This window comes from Centrocercus urophasianus, unplaced genomic scaffold (assembly GCF_019232065.1).
Source record: "Centrocercus urophasianus isolate 14NV4802_14NV808 unplaced genomic scaffold, USGS_Curo_1.0 seq_10, whole genome shotgun sequence".
NCBI lineage: Eukaryota > Metazoa > Chordata > Aves > Galliformes > Phasianidae > Centrocercus > Centrocercus urophasianus.
This window is the reverse complement of record NW_024884142.1, coordinates 14,687,968-14,711,088: the sequence shown is the minus strand read 5'-3', so window position 1 is coordinate 14,711,088 and position 23,121 is coordinate 14,687,968. Positions and strand designations below refer to the sequence as shown.

General features: G+C 33.6%; 1 protein-coding gene across 1 annotated transcript in view; it reads left to right on the top strand.

The window, feature by feature from the left end:
* CSMD1 (CUB and Sushi multiple domains 1) overlaps window positions 1-23,121 on the top strand; it is a 988,742-nt gene that overhangs the window by 953,608 nt on the left and 12,013 nt on the right. Inside the window, exons 55-65 of the mRNA XM_042815127.1 lie at window positions 1,206-1,394; window positions 2,760-2,933; window positions 5,114-5,296; window positions 9,519-9,695; window positions 11,120-11,299; window positions 12,504-12,677; window positions 13,164-13,337; window positions 15,254-15,327; window positions 19,702-19,813; window positions 20,751-20,930; window positions 22,569-22,613. Of these exons, the coding sequence (XP_042671061.1) occupies window positions 1,206-1,394; window positions 2,760-2,933; window positions 5,114-5,296; window positions 9,519-9,695; window positions 11,120-11,299; window positions 12,504-12,677; window positions 13,164-13,337; window positions 15,254-15,327; window positions 19,702-19,813; window positions 20,751-20,930; window positions 22,569-22,613 (1,662 nt within the window). The remainder of the gene's footprint in view (window positions 1-1,205; window positions 1,395-2,759; window positions 2,934-5,113; window positions 5,297-9,518; window positions 9,696-11,119; window positions 11,300-12,503; window positions 12,678-13,163; window positions 13,338-15,253; window positions 15,328-19,701; window positions 19,814-20,750; window positions 20,931-22,568; window positions 22,614-23,121) is intronic.

Genomic DNA, 23,121 nt, shown 5'->3' with positions numbered 1-23,121 from the left:
ACAACATGACTATAGTCTCTGTTTCAAAGCTGTTCTTTCAGCTATTGTAAGTATTTTAATCTAATATTGAAATAAGAGTCAAATTTCTTTTAGGTAGCAAACACCTGTAAGTAGAATTGTGAATTTTTTATCATGTAAACATGAAAAAAAAAAAAAAAAAGTTTTTTAATTATATCGTATTTTCTTACCTGAAAAAAATTTAAAAATTAAAAAAAAAAAAAAAAAAAAAAAAAAAAAAAAAAGTCATTCTGAGGGAAAGAAAATGGTGGAAATATTTACTTTTTTTTTCATGCACATGATAAAGCATGTTCGATGAAGGGCAGTCATTTCAGAGCTTCTATGCTTTCCTGAGGCTTTTCAGTGCTTAAGGAAGTTTTAAAAAGTATTACATGTAATTCTGGAAATGATATAACTCTTACATTAATATTCCATTTTCTTTCTCAAGATTTTCTCAAATTTACCTTTTGACAGTGGTTAGTAACAATGGGATAAAAAGAAACAATATGAAATAATGAAATCTATTTCCAATGTAACCTAAAAAGAATACCTTATCTTGAAAGAATACTTAAACTTAGAGATCTTTAGAAACATGAAATTTTGGAGTTCTTCAGAACAAGTGGAAAAGATCCTATAGCCAAGTCTTGCAGCTTCACGAGACAAATGAGATTTTAGGACTTTAGGACTTTGGTTTTTTTGGTCTGTTTTAAAGGACAGAAAAAAATATCAGGAGATAAAGGATATTTGCTTCTTTCAATAACTTCTAGTGTAAATAATATTTATTTTGTCTGTTCATAAAACCATAGAATGCTTAGAAAGATATATTTTTTAACATTTATAAGGTTATAATAATAAATTTAAATAAATGTGAGTAGTAAAAAACGTAAGTAGAAAATAAAGGTTGTAATGTAAGCTAAATGCAGCTCATTTGGTGAAAGTTTTCAGTGGATATGGCACAAATCAAAACTCAAATGATTTTACTTCAGAAATGCTGTAGCTTTACATAGCTTTACTATACCTCAAAAAAAGGTCTTTTACATGTGAACCATGTCTCTTCATTAGTCTAGATAATGTTGTACTAAGTTGCTTTATGTACATCATCATGATACCTAATTTTTATTCTCTTTTTTAACTGTTAAGCAATGTGCTGATTTCATTTTTGTTTGGTTTTCTTCACATAAAAATGATGAACACTGCTTGTCTTACAGTGGTGAACTGCTCTGATCCTGGTTTTGTTGAAAATGCTATTCGTCATGGCCAACAGAATTATCCTCAAAGTTTCAAATATGGGACAAGTGTGGCATACCATTGCAAGAAGGGCTTTTATCTGTTGGGCTCATCTGCTTTGACCTGTAAATCTAATGGCTTGTGGGATAGATCACTGCCAAAGTGTTTGTGTAAGTATTCATTCAGTCTAACAGTTGTCATTCAGATTTAACATTTGGAATAGCTCATGAATTTTAGTCATGATGGGAAAAAGAAAATTGTAATTGTACTGAGGAATATACTGCAAATTCTACAGTTCAGTAAAAAACAAACAAACAAAAAAAAAACATTAAAGTGAGATGGCATATAAATTTAATTATACATTTTAGAGGGAACTGTGAAACGTTTTTTTTCAAGTGTCAGATAATAGAGATTGGTTTTCCCTCTTGGTGCCTGAAAACAAGTAGAGAAATCTAAAATTTCACGATTTGCCACATGAATGCTTGTGCCAGCTCAAAGAAAGCAGCAGAAACATGGAGTTGCGAAAGAACCATGCCTTTTAGCAGAAATCCGTCATGCAGTGAGTTTGACCTTGTCATTTGAGCCAATATAACGTAAATAATATGCAAATAATTTTAATGGACATCAAGAACAATGCTTTTTTTTTGTTGTTTGTTTGTTTGTTTGTTTTTTAATAAATGTCTTTAATCCAGAGATCCAGTAACTGATATAGCTCCTCAAGTTCAGTTGCTTTTGCTTAAGTGTTTCCTGTTTAGGATGAATGACTGGAGTGACTGTTTACTAGAGTTAGGAAAAAAAAATTATTTCTTTGCTTTCCTTTCTGGGTGACTTAAATTTTACACAAAATGCATTCAGGATTTTATTTCTGCCTCATATTTAGTTTATGAGTGTTTCCTCATGTAACAGATCTGACCTTCTAGTTTTCAAATTATTCTATATCCAAACTATATACCAATATAGGTGTTTTTTTTTTTTTTCTAAAATAAAGATCACACATTAACTTAAGGTGATTCATAATTTACCTGAATGATCAGTAATAAATTTTCTTCTTGCTTAGTGCAATACATTTTAAAATAGTTCCACATTTCTGTTTATGTATTTATTTCTCGATACTGTGCACATTGTCTCTAGTTCTTTTGTAGGCATGATAAAGCTAATCATTATTGTTTTATCTATAGTAAAGAAACAAACTGCAACAATAACCATCTTCTTTTTTTTTTTTTTCCCATCCTTGACAGATAAAATGTGTATAAATTTAGAAATAAAGTTTCTAAATTAGAATTCTGAATGGAAAAAATGAAGAAAGAATGCTGTGCATAACAAGATGGGAAGCTAGATAACTTAGTTTTACATGTGGTTTTTATGTTTAGTATTACAAATGACAAGTATGTTATCTTTAGTTACAGTGAAACTTGAGAAGGAACAGAGTTCCAGAAATAAGTCTATTTTGTGAACCAGTTTTGTACATAAAGGTTGTAATAGGTTTCTCCTGCGTCATAAAAACATCTTAAATATTGTGCCCTTTCCTTCACTAGCCATTTCTTGTGGACATCCTGGGGTACCTGCCAATGCAGTTCTTTCTGGAGACAAATTTACATATGGCTCCATAATTCACTATTCTTGCACAGCGGGTCGAAGGCTCATAGGAAATTCTACGAGGGAGTGCCAAGAAGATAGCCACTGGAGTGGGACTCTCCCTCACTGTTCAGGTAGGTGTAGCCACTGTCACCCGTATGTCACCTTGGAATTACATGAATGATAGTATTCTCAAGCAGTTTTTAACTGTAGGCAGATACTTATTTTGATTCTTTTCCAGGTATATTTTGGTTTCACAAAAAGCCTCTCAGCTGAATTATGATAGTTTATTGAGATATTTGATAACATTTGTTCTCATTTTCTCTGTCATTACTTTGGTACATTTTTCTTTAGTTAGATGATACTGTTGGGTATTGCAGTAAATAGATACCACAAAACACTGTTTAAAACTGTTAAGAGTTCTGACTTACATGTATGCATTTAGTTCCTGTTAAGTAAACAAAGATTGTCACATGTAAAAATATTTATAAAGCATCACAGCAAAGATACTAGCTGAAAAGCTTCTTACCATATGAATTGCTTTTCACAAGCATAAATATTATTTATTAGTAGCAATAATGCAATATGCAAATATAAAAAAAAACTGCAATGTTTATGCGCTGTCAAGAAGCATAAGAACAGTGTATTCTCCCCCATTCTCCCAAATTCAGAAGGAGCCATAGAAACTTAGTTTTGTGGAAGTGGAGTAATTATTAATGACGTTCTCAGTGTATTTATTTAAAAAAGATAACCTGTGAAGTTGAGGAAGAAAATTTTATGAGAAAGTTCTTCATTATAGAATCTTATATTTTCCCCTAAGCCTTGGACATGCTCACTGTTGAACTGATATGATTCAATTTGGATTTGATTTTCTTATTAATTCAAAAAGATGTAAGATATTTAAATTCTGTACTCTAAATAAGTGTTCATTGACAATTCTCCATTTATAAATTAGTTTTCTAAGGAACAGGATTTGAAGCACTGTGGGAAGGAAATAAATTTAAATCAATCATCTTTCCTTTCTGTTCTCTGCTGCTTAAAAAGGAAAGTTTAATTAGAGTCTTCTCACAGCTGTGGTACTCACTGCTGTCATGGTCTAGACCTGAAAAGATTCTCTGCAGGACAATCATATGGATCATTTCCACACAGAATTGGCCTTTTCTTGCTTATCTTAAGCTCAGGTTTATGTCCATCACCTTTTTGTTCAGTAAAGGTTGCCAGATCTGAGATTGCATCAAGACTTTAACATTTTAAATGTCAGAGCCCTCAAGTGCTGTTATCTAATATTTCCAATCACAAGGGAAATTCCGATTTTGGTGGAAAGAAATTCAAACTCTTTGGATAATAGTCCTCAGTGTGATAATATTTTTAGAACTTCTATCTATATTATAAAAATATAATTTTTTAAACCATAAAAAATTCTCTTCAGAGGTGAAAATGTATTTAGTGCAACTAAAACATTGTTATTGATGCAGTATTTAATTATCTAATTTTGAATTTGGTCTAAAACCATCCAGTGAGCAAGGCAATTCTGTAGGAAAAGGAGAGAACAATTTATATTAATTAAAAAATGATAATTTTTGAAAAGTTTCTTGCTCCTCTAAAGCATTTTAAATTGTGTTAGTAACTATACTTGTTTTGGTAGGTACTCAGGAGCTGACTCGATTAAAAAAAAAAAAAAAAAAAAAAAAAAAAAAAAAAAGAAATTATATTTGTAATATCAAAGAATGACTGAGCCCTGGACAAATAAGACAACTAATAGGGTTTATGTTAAAGGAGCAGGAAAAACAGGCCTAATATAATGCTTTAAACTTGTATTTGCTTGGAGGGTTTTCTTGTTGTTTTTAATATATTAATTTATGTCTGAAAGCATGATTGTATAAATATGATCTCAGGGTTTGTTCATGGCTTCATCCTGTGTCTGAGAAGCATGTGTATGGTGAAAATAAAATATATAAGAAGACAGAGTTCAACCTATGGAATTGTGTTGGAGTATTTTGGATAATACAAAAGCTTTGAAGAGAAATTCATTCTAGAGGTATAACTCTCAAAGCAAATAATGAATACTGATAAACAAAAAATATAACAAAATTTATAATAAATTGTTGATATTGAGACCATACCTCCTTGACAACCTTGTATTGTACACTTACTGTATCAGCCACATCCTATGATAAGGCAATTGAGTGGTTAATCAGACCTATGAGATAGAAATAATCCAGCTAGAAGGATTATTCACAAGACAGAATCCATACTGCGACTACAGTTACCTATATATCTGTACCAATAATTCTGCTATGTTGTATTGTTATAGGAAATAATCCTGGCTACTGTGATGACCCAGGAATACCAGCCCATGGGTCTAGACTAGGAGATGAGTTCAAAATAAAAAGTTTGCTTCGTTTCTCCTGTGAAATGGGTTATCAGCTGAGAGGATCTTCAGAACGAACATGCCTGCTTAATGGATCTTGGTCAGGTATACAGCCTGTGTGTGAAGGTAAGTATTCATGATGCCATTGCTGTTTCTGGCACCACAGAATATGTTACAAATTGAATTGTATTATTTAATTAAAAAGGAAATATATGACAAAAATATGCTTTCAAGTATTTCTGCAGAAATTTGATATAGTTTGCAATTTATATTTTGATTAAAAACAAAAGTCCAAACATTTAAGGTTTTATAGAGTCTGTGTTTATAAAAAAGACTGGGAGAAAATAATTCTAGTTCAACAACTAATGAGACTGGAAATAGAGAAAAGATACCTAGGTAAAATGTGAAATTTAAAACATGGTACTGCTTGAAAATATGGTAACAGTGATAAAAATAAAGCCATCATCCATCTTCATCTCTTTCTGTCTAGTGTCTAGGAATCAAGGACTGAACAAATGACAAAATAGTGTTGCTTTCTTAACTAAGAACAATATTTTTCCACATAAACTAATTTTTCTTAGAGACTTTATGAACGAGTATTTCCATGTTAGACTTTTCAGAAGGACACACATGTAAGAGTGAAATGAAAAAAAGTAGTTTATGGATTCTGTAGTATCTCATGTCTGATATACTAATCTATAAACTGGAAGATAGTATAAAATATTATATATTATTAATGATATTATATTAGCATCTAACAATTGTTATTTTTCAGTATTCGTCAGTACAGATTGATTGTCTAACTGTATTAAAATGGCAGTAGGCAAAGAGTCAATATTTACAGGAGAAAATTGAAGTTCTTCAGTGTCCTTTCTTATTTTCTGTCTAAGAGACATGAAAGATGGCAGCAGTCAGTGGCAATCAGTGGTGTGTGAAATACTGCTGATTTTTGTATTTTTTTTCTCTTAAGCCTTGTGTTTTCAGAAAAACAAAGAAAAGAAACCAAGAAACCTTTCCTTCAATTTTTCTTTCTGCTTGGATTGTTTTTTGTTTAAGTAACAATGAGATTATGAGGAAACCATTTTTTCAGCCCTTCACACACTGTGTAAAGCATGTCACAGTGGCAAATTCTCAGAGTTTATAACTGGTTTTATCTCAGCTTGCCATTAAAGAGAGCTGGTATTTATTCCACCTATCCAGAAGTCACACACTGTATAAAATTACAGTATGTTAATCCCCTTGTTTGAACCTGTGATTGAGTGATTTAGCATTTGCTAAAGTAATTAATACAAAACATCAAAGACTCCAAAATGCTTATAAAACCCAAGAATATTTAAAAGGCTTCCTGCCAATGTATATTTCCTCATAGGCAGAATTGCTGGAAGTCACTTCAGAATTGATAACCCTGGCTCCATATCAGTTTTAACATTCCTATCTTTGGAAACTCATTTGGAATGTCATTGTCATTAGTCCTTGTTTTCTTTTTCACTGAAGGTCTGATGTTAAATGTTTTCACACACAAATCCTTGAGAAAAGTTGAGATCTAAAGACAACAGAAAGAAGCCCAGGTATTCTCAGAAGCACTATAAACATCCCCTCATGCATAAATCTGAGAACTGCTGTTTCTTCTTGAAGATATTAAGGTTCCCTACTAGAAAGAGTGTGCACACGATTTGCATCAACACCTGCAGTCCATACCATGCATGGAACCATGAAAATCTGCATAAAATAGAAGCTGTCAGCGCAGCGTAAAACATAGCATTTCTATTAGTAATCTCTACCTTCTTCAGGCTTCAAGGTGAAATCTGTAACAAACTTTTGCAGGATGCATGAACTATGTGATTTTTTTAAAATTTTATTTATTGTATCAGGGTTCTGTCTCATGTCCAGAAAGAGACAGAATCTCAAGCCATCGTATTGTGGCTCCTTGTCCTAATATTTACAGCTGAAAGCTGGGAATTGTGGATAAATACCAGTACCTTTATTCTTCATGTGATTTTCTCTCTTTTCTTTATGTTTCATTTTTATCTTTGTTGTACTGATTTTATCTGTGCCATATAGTAACCATTTTGCGAGCGACTTTTGATAGACTCAGAAGGAAAGTACACATTAATGGCCAGCTACTTACCTATAAAAGAAAAGCATTTGTGGCTGTTTCTGTTTGGATTAGCTGATATGAAGCATATTTCATTTGAAAACTGGATTATTTCAGAATGCATTCTATTTTTATTTCTTTGGCTGAGGCTTTAGTGGGCCATATGAGACCATTATCCACTGCATTATGATCAGAAGAGATTGTAAGATTTGTGGTTCTCTTCCTACTCATAAAAGCAAAAGTCATTTAAAATGTTGCTGCAGCAAAGTTTGCGGTGAGCAGGTCAGTGCACATATATTCTTTAAAAAGCATCTCATGCTATCCTTATGAGTTCAGACTCAGGTCATCCAAAACTCTAGTAAGATACAAGACAGTTCAAATACAGTGTCAACACATTAAATAATTAATGAATGGCATCCTGGCTTATATCAGAAATAGTGTAGCCAGCAGGACTGTGGAAGTGATTGTCTTCCTTTATTTGCCACTAGTGAGGCTGCACCTTGAGTACTGTGTTCAGTTTTGTGCCCCTCACTGCAAGAAAAACATTGAGGCCCTGGAGTGTGTCCAGAGAAGGGCAACAAAGGCGGTGAGGGATCTGGAGTACAGGCCTTATGAGGAGTGGCTGAGGGAGCTACAATTGTTCAGTCTGAAGAAGAGAAGGTTAGGAGGGACCTTACTGCTCTCTACAACTCTCTCAAAGGAAGTTGTGGCAAGGTGGAGGTGAGCCTCTTCTTTCAGATGGCTTTCCTATTTATTACAGTTTGCTATGTCAGCACTAATTTTTTTTCTTCTTCTTTTTAGAGCTGAACAGCATATATTTCTTTATTACTGCAATAGGAGAGAAAATAGCTTCAAGATACACTAGGGGAGGCTCAGGTTTAATATACAAAAAAATTATTTTCTGAAAGAGTGGTCAGGCACTGGAACAGGATGCCTAGGAAGGTGGTTGAGTCACTGTCCCTGGAGATATTCAAGAAATTTGTAGATATGGCACTGAGAGACCTGATTTAGTGGGCATGGTGTTGACAGGTTGGCAGTCAGACTAGCTGATCTTAGAGGTCTTTTCCAACATTAATGATTCTATGATTCTATGAATGCCTTAGTAATCCAAAGCAATATAAAGACAAAACCTTTATAGTTTTGTCTATACTAAAAATGCAGATGATTTGGGAGCAGGCAGGGACTCCTGCAAAGAAACCTGGAATATACAGAGACATCTGTAACAGTTCTAGAGCAGTGAAAAGCCAGGTCTATGGTATTGTGTTTCTATCTAACCCACAAAACAATGCAATGGAAGTAATAATGAGAAATATACCTCTTCCTTTTTCCTTCTGTCTGAAGACCACAACTAAAAAAAAGACATTTATGATGCTGAACATCAGTATTACTCAGAGTAAACCTGAAGGAGAAGAGGTTTGGGAGAGGTCTTATCAATGCCTATAAATACTTCAAGGGAGGGTGCAAAGAAGTTGGAGCCAGGCTCTTTTCATTGTTGCCCTGGGACAGGACAAGAGGCAATAGGCAAAACTAAAGCCTAGGAGCTTTCATCTGGGCATCACAGTTTGCTCAGACAGATCATAGAATATATCTTTTTGGAGGTATTCAAAATACCACATGGTCATGGTCCTGGGCAATTGGCTTTTTTTTGAGCAGAGAGATTGGACCAGGGATCCATTCCAGCATAAACCATTCTGCAGCTCTGTCATTCTGTTACTAACACAAATAGTCTTGATCATTTCTCTCAGAATGCAATAAATTGAATTAAGCCAATATGAGTAAAAGCAATAAGTAAAATAAATATTATATGTATAGTGTGTGATTATTTTAAAGGCAATTACTATCAAACTGTTGTTTTGGCTGATGTTAAGCATCAGAATGTCTTTGCATAGATTCCATGAATACACTGAGTGTTAATGACAGCATCCAAGTTTTCCTAGTGCATGTCTGTGTTGCACCTTGAGCAGAATCTGCAAATTGTCTTCAATTTGTTTTATTTCAATGAGTGAAATTCATCCAGTTGTTTAAGGAAGGAGGAGCTATGGTCTCTACACTATACTTCTGGGAAGTGACTGTAACCTCCTACTCAAAATTACACTCATTAAGCATTTGCTTAATGATATTTGCTATAGCATTTTTAAAAGGTAAGCTGATTAAAAATAACTGATTACTATTTTTTTTCTCTCTCTTTTTTTTTTTTTTCCTGGCTTGTCACCTATCATAGAAATATTTAATTTTTTAACCTTTTTTTCACAGCTGTATCTTGTGGAAACCCTGGCACTCCAGCCAATGGTATGATTATATATAGTGATGGAATATTATTCTCCAGCTCAGTTATTTATGCCTGCTGGGAAGGTTACAAAACTTCAGGGCTAACTACTCGACATTGTACTGCTAATGGGACGTGGACTGGCACTGCTCCAGACTGCACAGGTCAGAAATGTATATTTTTTCCCTCTAAAGCTTTAAAATAGTAAGACAAATAACCTTCCTTCTGAAATGATTATTTTGTTAGGAAAAAAAAAAAGGCACATTTTTTCCTATTTCTCTGAATTGTGATACATAAATATTTTATGCACTTAAAGGTATATGTTTTTAATACATGCCAGAAGTTGCCAGAAATATCTTTTTAAGATGGGTACGTAGGTAACTTTTCTGTAGGTGTTTATCTTGTGAATGCCCTATGAATTAAAAAGAGGACATTGTTGCTTAGAATAGGCATTCCTCTAAAATTTTCTTCAGCTTCTTTGTAGCTTATGTACACAGGTAGGTCTAAATCAAATTTTATTTAGTTGGATGCATTGTTGTGCCTTTTTATATTATGACACAACTGAGTCAGATCTGACTCACAGTCATTCTGTTCAGGACCAAGAGTCAGGGAGCAGTGAGTCTAAGCTGCTTCACCAGAGTGGAGAGGAGCAGCCAGGCCAGCAGGTGATGAGGCCAGACCTACGGTACTGAGCAAAGAGAGCACAAGAGGTTCAGTGACAGTAATGTGGGACCACCACAGCCCAGTGATCCCCAGGCAAGTCTGCAATGACAAGGCAAATTCCAGAACAAGCTGATAAGTCGAGTTAGCAAGGTACATGGCATAGACATACCCACTCTGTGAAAGCTCAGTGAAAGACCAAAGGTGAGACTTTGAGCTTAAATACGGTTCCCAAACAAAGGGAGAAGCCATAAAGCTGCTTTTTCCAGTGCAGTCTGATCCTAGGTTTGCACTGAATCAGAGCTGGCGTTAAGCACAAGCTCACTGGGAAGGGGGGAAAGGGCAGCAAAGTCTGTTGGTGTATGCATAGCCCTGAGAGGAAGTTACTCAAAATCATGGAATCTGTTAGAAAACCTACCTTTATCTCTTTCCTTGATAGATGTAATGACAGATAAATAACAATTAGTTTTATCATGTTGTGGTACCAATTAAAAAAAAAAATCTCAGGAATTTCATAACTGCTAGAGTTACATTAAGTGATCTATATAAGATATATTGTTACAAATGCCTCTATCAAAACTATCACTAACGTAACAGTCTTCTATATCAGTAGAATATGCCAGTTTAAGCTAGTTTATTTCACCATGATTTTTAAGGTCCCTTCCAACCAAAACTTTTCTATGATTTTATAGATCCTAGAATTATTGATTCAAAGAATATTTGAATTCAAAATTTGGCTCAGATTATTGCAATCCTTCAAAATTTGATTTTTTGCTGGAAAAAAAAAACCCTAAGTTTTTGATTTTGTGTGAAATATGTTCGAAGTATTCTTACTTTCCACATGAAAAAAAGAAAAAATAGCTATATATAGCTTACTGTTTCATTATGTTTATTGAAAAAAAAAACCTTTTTTGCTTTTCCTCACTAGTGATCAGCTGTGGAGATCCAGGTGCAGTAGCAAATGGCATTCAGTTTGGAAATGATTTCACCTTTAATAAGACAGTCAGCTATCAGTGCAATCCAGGATATGTGATGGAACCTGCCAGTTCGTCTACCATGCGTTGTATAAAAGACAGCACTTGGAACCAGAGTAAACCAATTTGCAAAGGTGTGCATTTGAAAAATAGATAAAAAATACAATTTTCATACTGAATATCAATATTTAAAATAAATATAAATGATAATAACGTGCAAATGCAACTAAAATGTGTGGATAAATATTAGTGTAAAATTTATATTGTATAAATGTCATGGCATAAAATAAGTTATAATACTAATATTAATGGCTGCAGTAGGACAAAATCTGTCTGCAGTGAAGATTATGCTTGGCTGAAAATTCTCATGAATTAAGTATCCATTTACTTTTTTGGCTCTTTTGTCTTGGATTAAATGGCTGATATTCCACAAGGGATCCTCCAACCAAGCTTGTCATTAAAGCATCCTGTGTTGCAGTATTGTAGTTATCATAAATAATCATTAGAATAAATAGGCTGATGACAAGCACTAACAAAATGGTCATAATAGATATGGAGCTGAAAGGCAAATAAGGCAGTGTGGTGAAAATTCTAAGCACTATTGCCAAAGATCAGGGAGTAAATTCAACAGCTCAGGGTGTTTGCTGCTTACAGCAAACCACATCTAGTACCACTTTAAAGTGTTGTCTAAGTCTAGCCTTATACTTAAATTTTGTCATCTGCAGTTGACAGACCGTATCTTTTGTTATAGAAATCAAAGGGGGAGTGAATTTAAAGATGTGCTCTTTGTTGAAAGAACTGATGCATGAGAGCAAATTTGATCAATCCAGATTTCATCATTTCGTATACTTTTTCAGAAGCTGGAATACACCAGAATAGTTCTAAATATTCTTAGGCATATAATTATGAATGAAGCCAGTGTCCATTGTCTGCTGAAAAAAAAGCAAGAAAAGGCCATATAAAGAGCTTTAAAATAAAACAAATATTTTTGTTAAATGTGTATGAACAATAATTATACCTACCTCAGTAGCCTGTTACTATTAATGATCAGAAATGAATTTGTAGAGAAGAGGCTCAGAACTAGGTGAGGTATATAATCTTCTAGCTTCCAGCAGGCTAGAGTTTGGGGACTTCCTAGGCTAGAGGTAGTATTTTTGTATTTAAATTGCTTTTCAATTTATTACAGTTTGCTGTGTCGATGCTGTTTTTTTTTGTTTGTTTGTTTTAGACCTGAACAGCATATATTTATATACTTACAAAAGTATAACAAGTTATTATGTTACACTCTCCTAAACCTTAGAAAATCTTGACATTCCAACTTCTCTTTTTATGATTTAGCTATCACCTGTGGCCCCCCTCCACCAGTACTCTATGGAAAAGTGGAAGGATCTGATTATCGCTGGGGTGCTAGTGTGAGTTACAGCTGTGCTGAAGGATATCAGCTATCTAACACTGCTATTCTTTCCTGTGAGGGTCGAGGAATATGGAGGGGAGACATCCCACAGTGTTTACGTAAGTTTTCAGTGTCCATTGTGTTGGGGTCTCAGACTTTTTTTCCTCACAGTTTAAAAAGCACTTGGCTAGATCACATGCTCTGCTTGCCATTTGTTTTCCAGTTTCTTCTTAAGCTGTCATATTCTGACCTTCAATGCTTGAAAATTGTCAAGACCTTGACAAACATTTTTCCCTTTACTTAGTTCAAAAATTTCAAGCCGACTCACTTGAGACTGAATGATGTGAAAACTGCCCACATTTAGCATTGTCTACTTTGAGATTACTTGGTGAACCAAATCTAATAAACATTTAAGTACCTCAATTAAAAGGTCTGTTTTTACAGGTTAATTTTGATGCTTATATTAAATATAATAGTGACAATTATTTTAAATTGCTGTCAATAATTTATTTGAGCTTTAATACTACATAGATAAATGAACTAAGTTAGCATTTCCTCTCATATTCAGTACTCCTGACTTGAACATTTCTTTTTTCATGTATTAGCGGTGTTTTGTGGTGACCCTGGTACTCCAGCAGAAGGACGCTTGAATGGAAAAAGCTTCACTTACAGATCTGAAGTTAGCTTTCAGTGTAGACCTCCTTTTATTCTGATAGGCTCCTCAAGAAGATTTTGCCAAGCAGATGGTACTTGGAGTGGAATACAACCGACGTGCATTGGTACTAATTACCATTACTTGTTCTGTTTCTGCTGAGAATGTTATTGATAAACACTCTCAGGAGTCTAACAATTAGTTTTCCAAAGGTAGAAACTATTACACTATAATGAGTCCAGCAATTAGCTTTCAAAATGTAGAAAATTTCTGTGTAAAATTAAATATATAAGTATATATTTAATTTAAAAACATAGGCTAAACAAAATTGCATATGAAGTCATTTATAAATTCACATGGTTGCTTGTCTACTGGAAATACAGAGTGTCAATAAATTAGTTCCATCTATTTATAGAGTCTTTTAGATACACAGAAGATTTTGACAGATTAAAGACTGTATTCTGGCACTGGAGAGATAAAGACACTTGTTAGAATCAATCAAATCAGAAAGATTTTTGGATCGTATGAATATGGCTGGTACAATTCAGAAGAATGAAGTGTACAGGATCTGATCATTTGAAATTCTGGTACACTGCCAAGTGCTCCCCATTTCTCATTGACTGATGTACAAGTAATAAGCTTTTAGCATGATACATAATCTGATTAACTGTGGGAAATGCTGGACACCTGTAGCTCCCACTGAAATCAGCAGTTGACCAAGTGACTTGATTAAAAAAAAAAAAAAAAAAAAAAGATTTTGGTGTGATCATAGAAAAAGACTCTCATATTTCTAAATAAAATCATTCCAATGTGGCCTGTAGCACAATTATGTTTTTCTGTCTCAGATATCGGTTCTGTGGAAGAGCTGAACTGAGCACTCAGGGAGAAGGTGAAACGCATTATTATTAAAAGCATCCTGTATCTGTAAAGTAGGAAATAAATATTCAACACAGTTCATTGAAATGGGCTCAAAACTTCTTCTGTCCATGGATTTTACAAGCTGAGCAACCTGTTATATCCATGTTTTTTTAACAGATGCACAAAGGTTTACAAAAACAAAATGCAAGGTGAATCAAATCTCAAAATGGTATCATGTCAATTCTGTTTATACTTTATATAGCATAATATAGAGGTATATGAAAATTCAGTTCCATATTTCTATTATTAGCAGTGGTATTCCATCTCATGATAACCTGTAAACAGTCTTTGAACTTCTCAATATGTTTGACTTTTATTTTCATGTTTATTTTCATCCACCTAACTTTTGAAGATTTTAGTGAAATCAGTCGAGCTCTTATGTAATGCTCTTATGATAATCAACACTAAAAGGGAAGTTGGCTGAGAGTGAAATAGCATATGTTGTATGTGTTAGTTTTTCTTCTACAGAAAATTACGAATTGTTACAGATGAAATACAGACACTGTATAATAAGACACAAATTATGTTCTTTAAATTGCAGTCTGCACAGAAGCAGACTCGATTGCCAAGAAGGAATCAAGGAATCACATGATCAAATACGGAGCCATCCATCAGATCTGGTGCTTTGTCACTCCCAGAGAAAATACACCATCAGAATGTGAAGCGGGCATGAATGAATCAAAATTAATTTTACATTGTGTTAATTTATACTTAAGAAAATGATCATTTATTTTTATGATCATTTAATTAGCGAAATTCTATTGGCGTATCTTTTTTTTGTATGGGAAAAGGGCTTTATTTTTACTCTCCAGCAACAGCTGAGATAATAGTTCGTTTGAAACATTTGTTTTCATGATGACATAGAGCAAATTCTATAAAACGTAAGTATTTTACTTGCTGTAAGAAAGCAGATTTTTTTTTTTTGTTGTTAGAAATCTGACTTAACCATCAATCTCTTCATTGGATTCACTGTTGGATTTCATTGTGTATTGAAACACATGTGTGTATTAAAAATGTAATTATTATTGTTATTACTGTATATTGATGATTAATCTTAGCAAATAGTTTTAGCCTATTCTTTCTGTGCAATAGTAATATCTGCAAATGTTTCATATTTTACAATAGACCCAGCTCACAATACATGTGCAGACCCTGGCACTCCACATTTTGGAATACAAAACAGTTCCAGAGGTTATGAGGTAATTCTTTTATTTATTCCTGAAATGAAAATGTATTTAATAATCACAAATACATTGACTTATCCATAGGCTTAATTGTCTAATGTAAACTTTCATAAATTTCAACACCCTTTTTTTAACCTATAGTTTGAAGAAAGAAATTGTAACCTTGCAATACATTGTGTATTCCCTAGGAGACTTCAACAAGGAGGACTATTTATAAATTGATTACCTAATTTGATATGACATGATATAATTACTTGGCTTTCTGATCATAATTCTGTCTTACACTGATGAATAGCCAGTAAATACCTAACAACTGGTAGCAGGTGTTGCCTTGACTCAGGTACAATACCTTGCATTTGGATTTGTTGAATCTCCTGTGATTCGGCTGGACCCACTGCTCAAGCCTGTCTGTGTCCCTCTAAATGGTATTCCATCCCTCTGGTGTGTTTACAGCACCCCACAGCTTGATGTCATCAGCAAACTTGCTGAGGGTGCACTTGACCCCACTGTCAGTGTCACTGATGAAGATAATACAGAGTATTGGCCCCAGCACCGACCCCTGTGATATCACTCATCACTCATCTCCATCCAGTCAGGGTGCTGTTGACCACCACTCACTAGACTCGATCCTGCGGCCACTTCCTCATCCAACGAACAGTCCAACCAGCAAATCTGTATCGTTCCAATTTGGAGAGAAAGATGTTGTGAGGTACCATGTCAAAGGCCTCATTGAAGTCCAGATAGATGACATCAGTGGCTCTTCCCTTGTGCGTTGATGAAGTGACACTATTATAAAAGGCCACTAGGTTGGTCAAGCAGGATTTGCCTTTGGTAAAGCCATGCTGGTTCTGCCATATAAACTCTTTGCCTTCCATGTGCCTTCACATAGCTTCCTGTTGAAGCAGTGAAGCAATGGAGAGGAATTTAATTCCTCCATACAGAAAAAAAAATGGCACAGATTGATTCACTGATAGTTGCTGAATATTTATGGAGACCAAATACTAGAAGTTAGCACAGTTGGGTGGTGAGCAGTGGCAACAGTGACATGAAAGACAAGCCACGTCCCAGATGGCCACGCACAGCTGTCATACTACAAAGTTGAAAGCAAGATCTTGATTTTTCTCATCCATTAAAATCAAAGTTTGCAACCAGGAAACTGTCTACGGAGCTGAATATCAGCTTTATTGCTTTGGAAATGATGGTGGGAACATTAGTATATTGAAAAATTTGCACCACATGGTCCCATGAATGGTTGCAAAGAAACAGAAAGAATGCTGTATGCAAGTTTGTCAGGGCCTATTGAACCAACACGAGGCTGAAGATGACTTTTTGCTGGATCTCATAATTGCTGGTGCTAAGATGTGATGTCACCACTACAAGCCAGAATCAAAATGGCAGTCTGTGCAATGGAGAACTGTGAATTCCCCATTGAATAAAAACTTTAAGTTGCAGCACTCTGAGTAAAGTGATACACACTATCTTTTGGGATAGGGAAGGGTGATCCTCATGGATTTCCTGGAACCTGGACAAACCACCAATTCTGGCCAAAATATAACAATGCTGATTAATCTGAAGGGTCAAACTTCCAGAGTCAGGCAAAATAAGACAACCTTTCTCTTCCAGCACAGGTCTTAAACTATTTTTTTAGCAATAACAATGTCGTAACAGCTCTGAAACAGAGTCACCTCCACTGGTGCAGATTTTATCAGAACAAGAGCATGGCATGCAAGCTCTTGTTCATTGCTGGTGAAAATGCATAGCTAATAGCTAATTGAAAAATATTGTTTTGTAGCCAAGAATTTGCTTTATCAAATAATGTTCTTGTGTTCTTTCTGTTCTGCTATATTTTCCATGGTAAGCATTACTTTCAGAGCCAACTATATACATTGATTAACTTTATGTCAATCGATTCTTAATCGATTATTATTAATAAATTATTATTATATATTATATATATATAATATATATATATTATATTATATAATTAAATTATTAATAAATATTTGTGACTTGAATCTGAAATATATATACTTATTTCTGAACCTAGAGCAGTGTGCCACATGGTGTTATGATCAAATTAGTACTGGTATTAAATAATCTTTCCAGTGTTTATTGTTATGCTTCCTCTTCTGCAATTGTGCTGTCACTGCTGTGGCTCTCAGCTTCTCAGCTCTTGACTGAAGGAGCCCAGACACTTCTTCCCTAGCCATGTCTTGCCCTCACCCCCACTGTGATTCTTGTAGTAATAGGTGCAGTTGTCTCATCTTGCCCTTGTGCCCATCCCAAGCACGGCTTTAAAAATAAGTGTAATCATTGTACCTCATATGATCTTTTTATTTTATTTTATCTTCCTCTCCCACTTTTACCTGCTTTACAAGCTGTGTGACATTTATATCAGAATAATACCGGACAATTCATGTTCTAATTTCAGTTAAATACTTTTGCCCTTTTCTGGAGGTAATGGCAGATTTTAATTTCTTCTGGATTGTCTTTCTCAAGTATGTTCTTTCATCAAACTCAAATAACAATTCTATGTTAAAGGTACATATAAAAGTACTGTGATGAGATCATTGGTGCAAAAAGATGTAAACTCTTAAAACTAGTCAAGTAGATTTTTTTTTATTACTATTATTTTTGCATCTGTAAGTATGACAGTTTATGACATGGCATGATGTGCCTGATGACAGGCAGCTGATCTTTACTGTTTTTTGTTTTTGTTTTTCTCCATCTACTATCACTTCTGTATTGCCCCATTTATTTTATGCCCTGTTTCATTTTATACATTTTTGCTTCACTGCCCTGTGGCTTTTGCAGTATGTGCATTTTTGTTGGTTTTTTTTTTTCCATCAAAGTACTATAAAAGTACTTTTGTTTTTACTTTTTTTTTTTTTTTTCCTGCAGAAGTAAAAAAAAAAAAAAAAAAAAAAAAAAAAAAAGGAACTCTGTAACTACCCTGCACCTAGACCTTAAAGTTTTCCTTCATCTTTTGGATCAGTGAGAAAATATTTGCAACTCATCATTACTTACTGTATCATAACTGGCAATTTCAGAGGAGTCAGAATGATAGTCAAGACTAGCTACACTCTCTTCTGGTTTCTGCTAGACTTGAGGTGTGTCCTTGTCAAGGCAACGAGATTAATCTGTTTAAAAATAGTTACAGATAGATAAGCCTTCAAAGCGGTATCAATTTGACCTTTAAAAATATCAGTTGATTTCCCAGGCCACTTCAGGAAGATCCAGCACTGCATTTGCTGAACATCTATCATGATAATCTGTTCTAGGTAACTGATTGTGTAGTTAACTTAGGTAGCCACTGTTTTGGAAGGTACTGTCAATTCTTAATATCCATTGAAGTCCTTCAATGGCTTTTACATTGTAGAGCTATCGGCAATTATATATCTACAAACTGTTTTATTAGTAGGTGTTGGTTAGTGCTCATTTGCAACATGCTTTCATTTTTTCATGTGATGTTACTTTATTAACAAATTGTATAATTACAGATAGTACTTTTTTTTTTTTTCATTTCACCTGATCTGCACTGCCAAGGTATTCTATGTAAAACCAAAATAATGGCTTACTAGTAAGACCTACATCCTCAAATATCTTGGCCTAGAGTTATATTCTGACTACTTTTGTCAATACTATCAATAAATCTGTTTAACTAGAACTTTCACACAATCTCTTTCTTACATTATGGAAGGACTTCCTTCACAATTTATTTTTATCCATATTTCACACTTCTGTCAGTGCAAATCCACAGAGAACTTTCTCAGTTGTTTTACACATTCTTCTGGAAAGATCATATCTCAGTTCACTGTGACAAGTCTTTCCATAACATTACTCTACTGGTTGAACATCTCAGGTAAAACAGGTAAATTATAGTAAGGAATACAGTATAAGGAATTGTGGCCTGGAGTTTTCTGGAATTTAATTACGGATGAAACTGCTTACAGTTTTTTCTATTTATCCTTCAAATATTTTTGATGAAGTTATACAGTGAGAAACCTTTGAAGTAGACTTTATGGTCGAGTTCTGTTGGAATTTGTTCAGTGATGTACAACAAACAGATACTTGTCATGTACAACAAACAGGCATTTGTCATTTAGTTTGTCACATTGTCACAAACTAGTAAGAGGAAATGTATGTCATTTTTCTCCGAGTGCACAGCCTTGTTAATATTCTTCCACTTACTGCTTTCAAATAAGATTATTGTTCGTACTTCTCATATTAGTAAAAAAAAAAAAAAAAAAAAAAAAAAAAGCTTAAAAACAGTAACCAGAGGACACACTTCTGAAAAAGAAATATTTCTCTATTAGCTTACCACTGTCTTGATATCTAATTGCACATGGTGGTTACTTCTTTCATCTAATATTCTCTTTTGATCCTTAGGTTGGAAGTACAGTCTTTTTCAGATGTAGAAAAGGTTATCATATTCAGGGATCTACAACACGTTCTTGTCTTGCTAACTTAACTTGGAGTGGCATACAGTCTGAATGTATTCGTAAGTGCAGTTTCTTATCTAATGAGTTTGTACACTGTGCAATTTTGAAAGAGTTACAGATAAATGCACATGGAAATCGTATCAAATAGTATGCTACAAAAAAGTCAGTTTTATTTAACAGTATTCTGTATGCTTTTTTTGTTTTGCTTTTGCATTTGCTTTCTGTTCTAAGAACAAATATGTATTTAGGATATTGCTTTTAAGTAAGATTTTTCAGGTGTTCTTTTCTTCTTGATTACACAGTGCACAATAATTTACTCATTAAAAAAAAGTTTTTCCTCATTAACCTACTGCATTAGTTGTTTTAGGTTAATCTTTTATCTTTGTGTGTGTCTGTGTATTGGATTAACAGAGAACAGAAAGTGGCCTGAAATTAATTTGGAATGTTTTGGGGGTTTTTTTGCTAGATTTACTGAATCATAAGCTAAAAATTTACCAGAATTCAACTTCTCTGGGCTACACATGTAAACAATTAGTGTAGTTATAATTCTACATCTAATAAGTATTATCATTATAATAATTGTATTGTATTAAAATACACTGATCAAGACTAACAGATATTAATTAAAATGACCTTATATTCTTATGATAAATTTATCATAGTAACCACTCTGTATTAAGGTTCTTTAAAATGTAAGTGATACCTTAAGCTGTGACAGTACAGTATTTAAAGGACATGCAGTTACTTGTGCTTCCCTTCACTTTAATTATTTCCGGTCTTGCTGTCATGATTTGGCATTTTGTTCAAAAATATCTTTTTCATCTTCCCACAAGTCATACACTCAGACTATTACTGTTACAAGTTATTGATGTTTCTACAAGGTGTGCAAAGTTTACCTAATGACGGAATATGGTGGCATGCATTTGTTTTCAGTTAAATCAGCTAATCCTGTGGATGCTGTTTACTATCATTTTCTAACTCACCAACCCTTTGCAGCTCATGCATGCAGGCAGCCAGAGACACCGGCACATGTAGATGTGAAAGCAATAGATCTTCCTACTTTGGGGTATACTTTGGTGTATACCTGTCAGCCGGGATTTTTTCTTGCTGGTGGATCAGAGCATCGGACATGTAAGCCAGATATGAAATGGACAGGAAAATCACCTATTTGTAAAAGTAAGTCATTATTGAGTGATATGTTGTGCCCTACTTGGATGGATTTCATTTTCCCCAACATTTGGCTTTTATATACTCGGACTGAACTTTCCCGATTACTGTTTAAAAATGCATATGACACAATAGTTTTTTATTTTGTGAAATAAACCATTTTAAAAGTTAAAGTGAGGACAACATCTGCAATTCATCGAGGAGAACATGGAAGTATGTGTATGTATGTATGTATGTATGTATGTATGTGTACACACATACATGATTTTACTCCTTACTAGCAAACAAGAACAACAGCAAAAACCAACATAATATAAAGTATGACTCTTGATTATATTTCTCCTAATGTTTATGGCATAGTATTAAAAGAGTATTTCAATGTCCTCAGTTTTTAATATATGATTTTCCAGAAGTAAGAAAAAAATATTTCATTGCAGTTGTCTTTTACATTCATCCAGGAATTCTTTTCAACTAAGAAAAACATCCATAATTTTAAAAAAGCAACAAAGTAATAAATAGATAAATTAAACCTCTGTTTGAACCTGATTCCATTTTTATTTATGTCCATGTAAATTTCCTATCATTTTCGTATAATAACTCTGAGTATGTAATTGTGAGGGCTGAATTTGGCCTCTACATGTGAATAAACATGGATAACTACCTAATTCAGCAAACCTAAAAAGTTAATTTTTGTAACAGGAGCAAAGAAAGGCAATCAGATGCCATGGGAAAGATGGTTGCAACTTCTACATATAGGTCTAATGTGTCAAACAACTCTAAACAGATTTGAGGTTAGAATTGTAGTTTATTTTATAGTTCTTTGCTTCAACTAGAGAAGTGTAGTCTGCGCATAAAAATTAATCTTACTGTAGATGTGTAAAGGAAGATTTTTCTTGGGTAATATGTAATTAATACATTAAGGTAAAAGTTCTTGTATTTTTTCAGTTGATTTTCTTTTTTATTGTCATGCAGTCTTTAGATATAATTCTCTTTGTGCACTCCACACTTTTTGTTCTGATTTTATCACTTAAACAATCTAATATGTTAGATTTAAGATTTTCTAAAGAGAAAGAACCAAAATTTATGTAAGACAGAATCTACTACCGGACAGTGATTTTCAAATTTCTAACAATATGAAGCCACAGCTTTAGCTGAAATCAATGGACATAACTGCTGAGAACATCAGTAGTATAGCAAATGATACCTCTTGTGGTTCTTTCCCATGATATCTGATCGTGTCTTCTTAATCCAGATGTCTTTTGCTAATCTGTAGCAAACCTTATTAATGCAGTTTGTTATATTTAGCATAATATTATGCACAATTAGATATAATACTTGTCCCTTAAATAAGGCTCTCTTTTATAGCAGAGACTGATATAAAATTATAGACTTAAGTGTATAAAATAATTACATAACCAGACAACTTTCCACAGTAAAAATGTTGCTTTTCTAAATTACTTTCTGATGGCTTTTCTTTAAGTGGTTAGGCTTGAACATGTTAAGTATTCAAGACGTCAGTTACTTCTGTTTTAAATATAACTTTATTGCATAAGGGATAATTGCATCGATCAGGCATTGTTTTAACATTCTATTAAAAAAAGTAACAAATATGTTCATGAAAATGATAATTTGTCTTTTTACTTGTAGGTAAAGGAGTGAGAGAAGTTAATGAAACAATAACTAAAACTCCAGGTTTGTATACAAGAAGAGTTTTAGATATAAACAAATAAATTGATTCACACCCTAGTTTGCTATGGATGATAAAAACAGCTTCCAATATTTAAAATAGGTTTTTATATCTCATTTCAAAAGGAATATAAATGTTGAGGTCATTCAATAACAAGTACCACATTAAACCTACTCTATCAAATTCTTTCCCAAACAACTATTTTATATTTTAAACAATACCAATTCTGTGAACCACATATACAAAATAAATAAATAAATAAATAAGTAAAATCAAGGCAGAAAGATAAATCATATAAACAGGAAGTAGATTTGAATGAGTTTTATATCAGAGAGATTGCTATAACTGAGAGCCTTATAATGAGCGTAGACTATAAGTTTAGGGGCTGGGTTCAAAGTTCAGTTTTATACATTGTAAGAAACCAGGAAAAAAAAAAAATCAGTTTTAGAAATTTTCTTGGCTTTTATTTCATAGAAACTCTAATTTTTCTGGTACTCTATGCCAGGGTTTTCT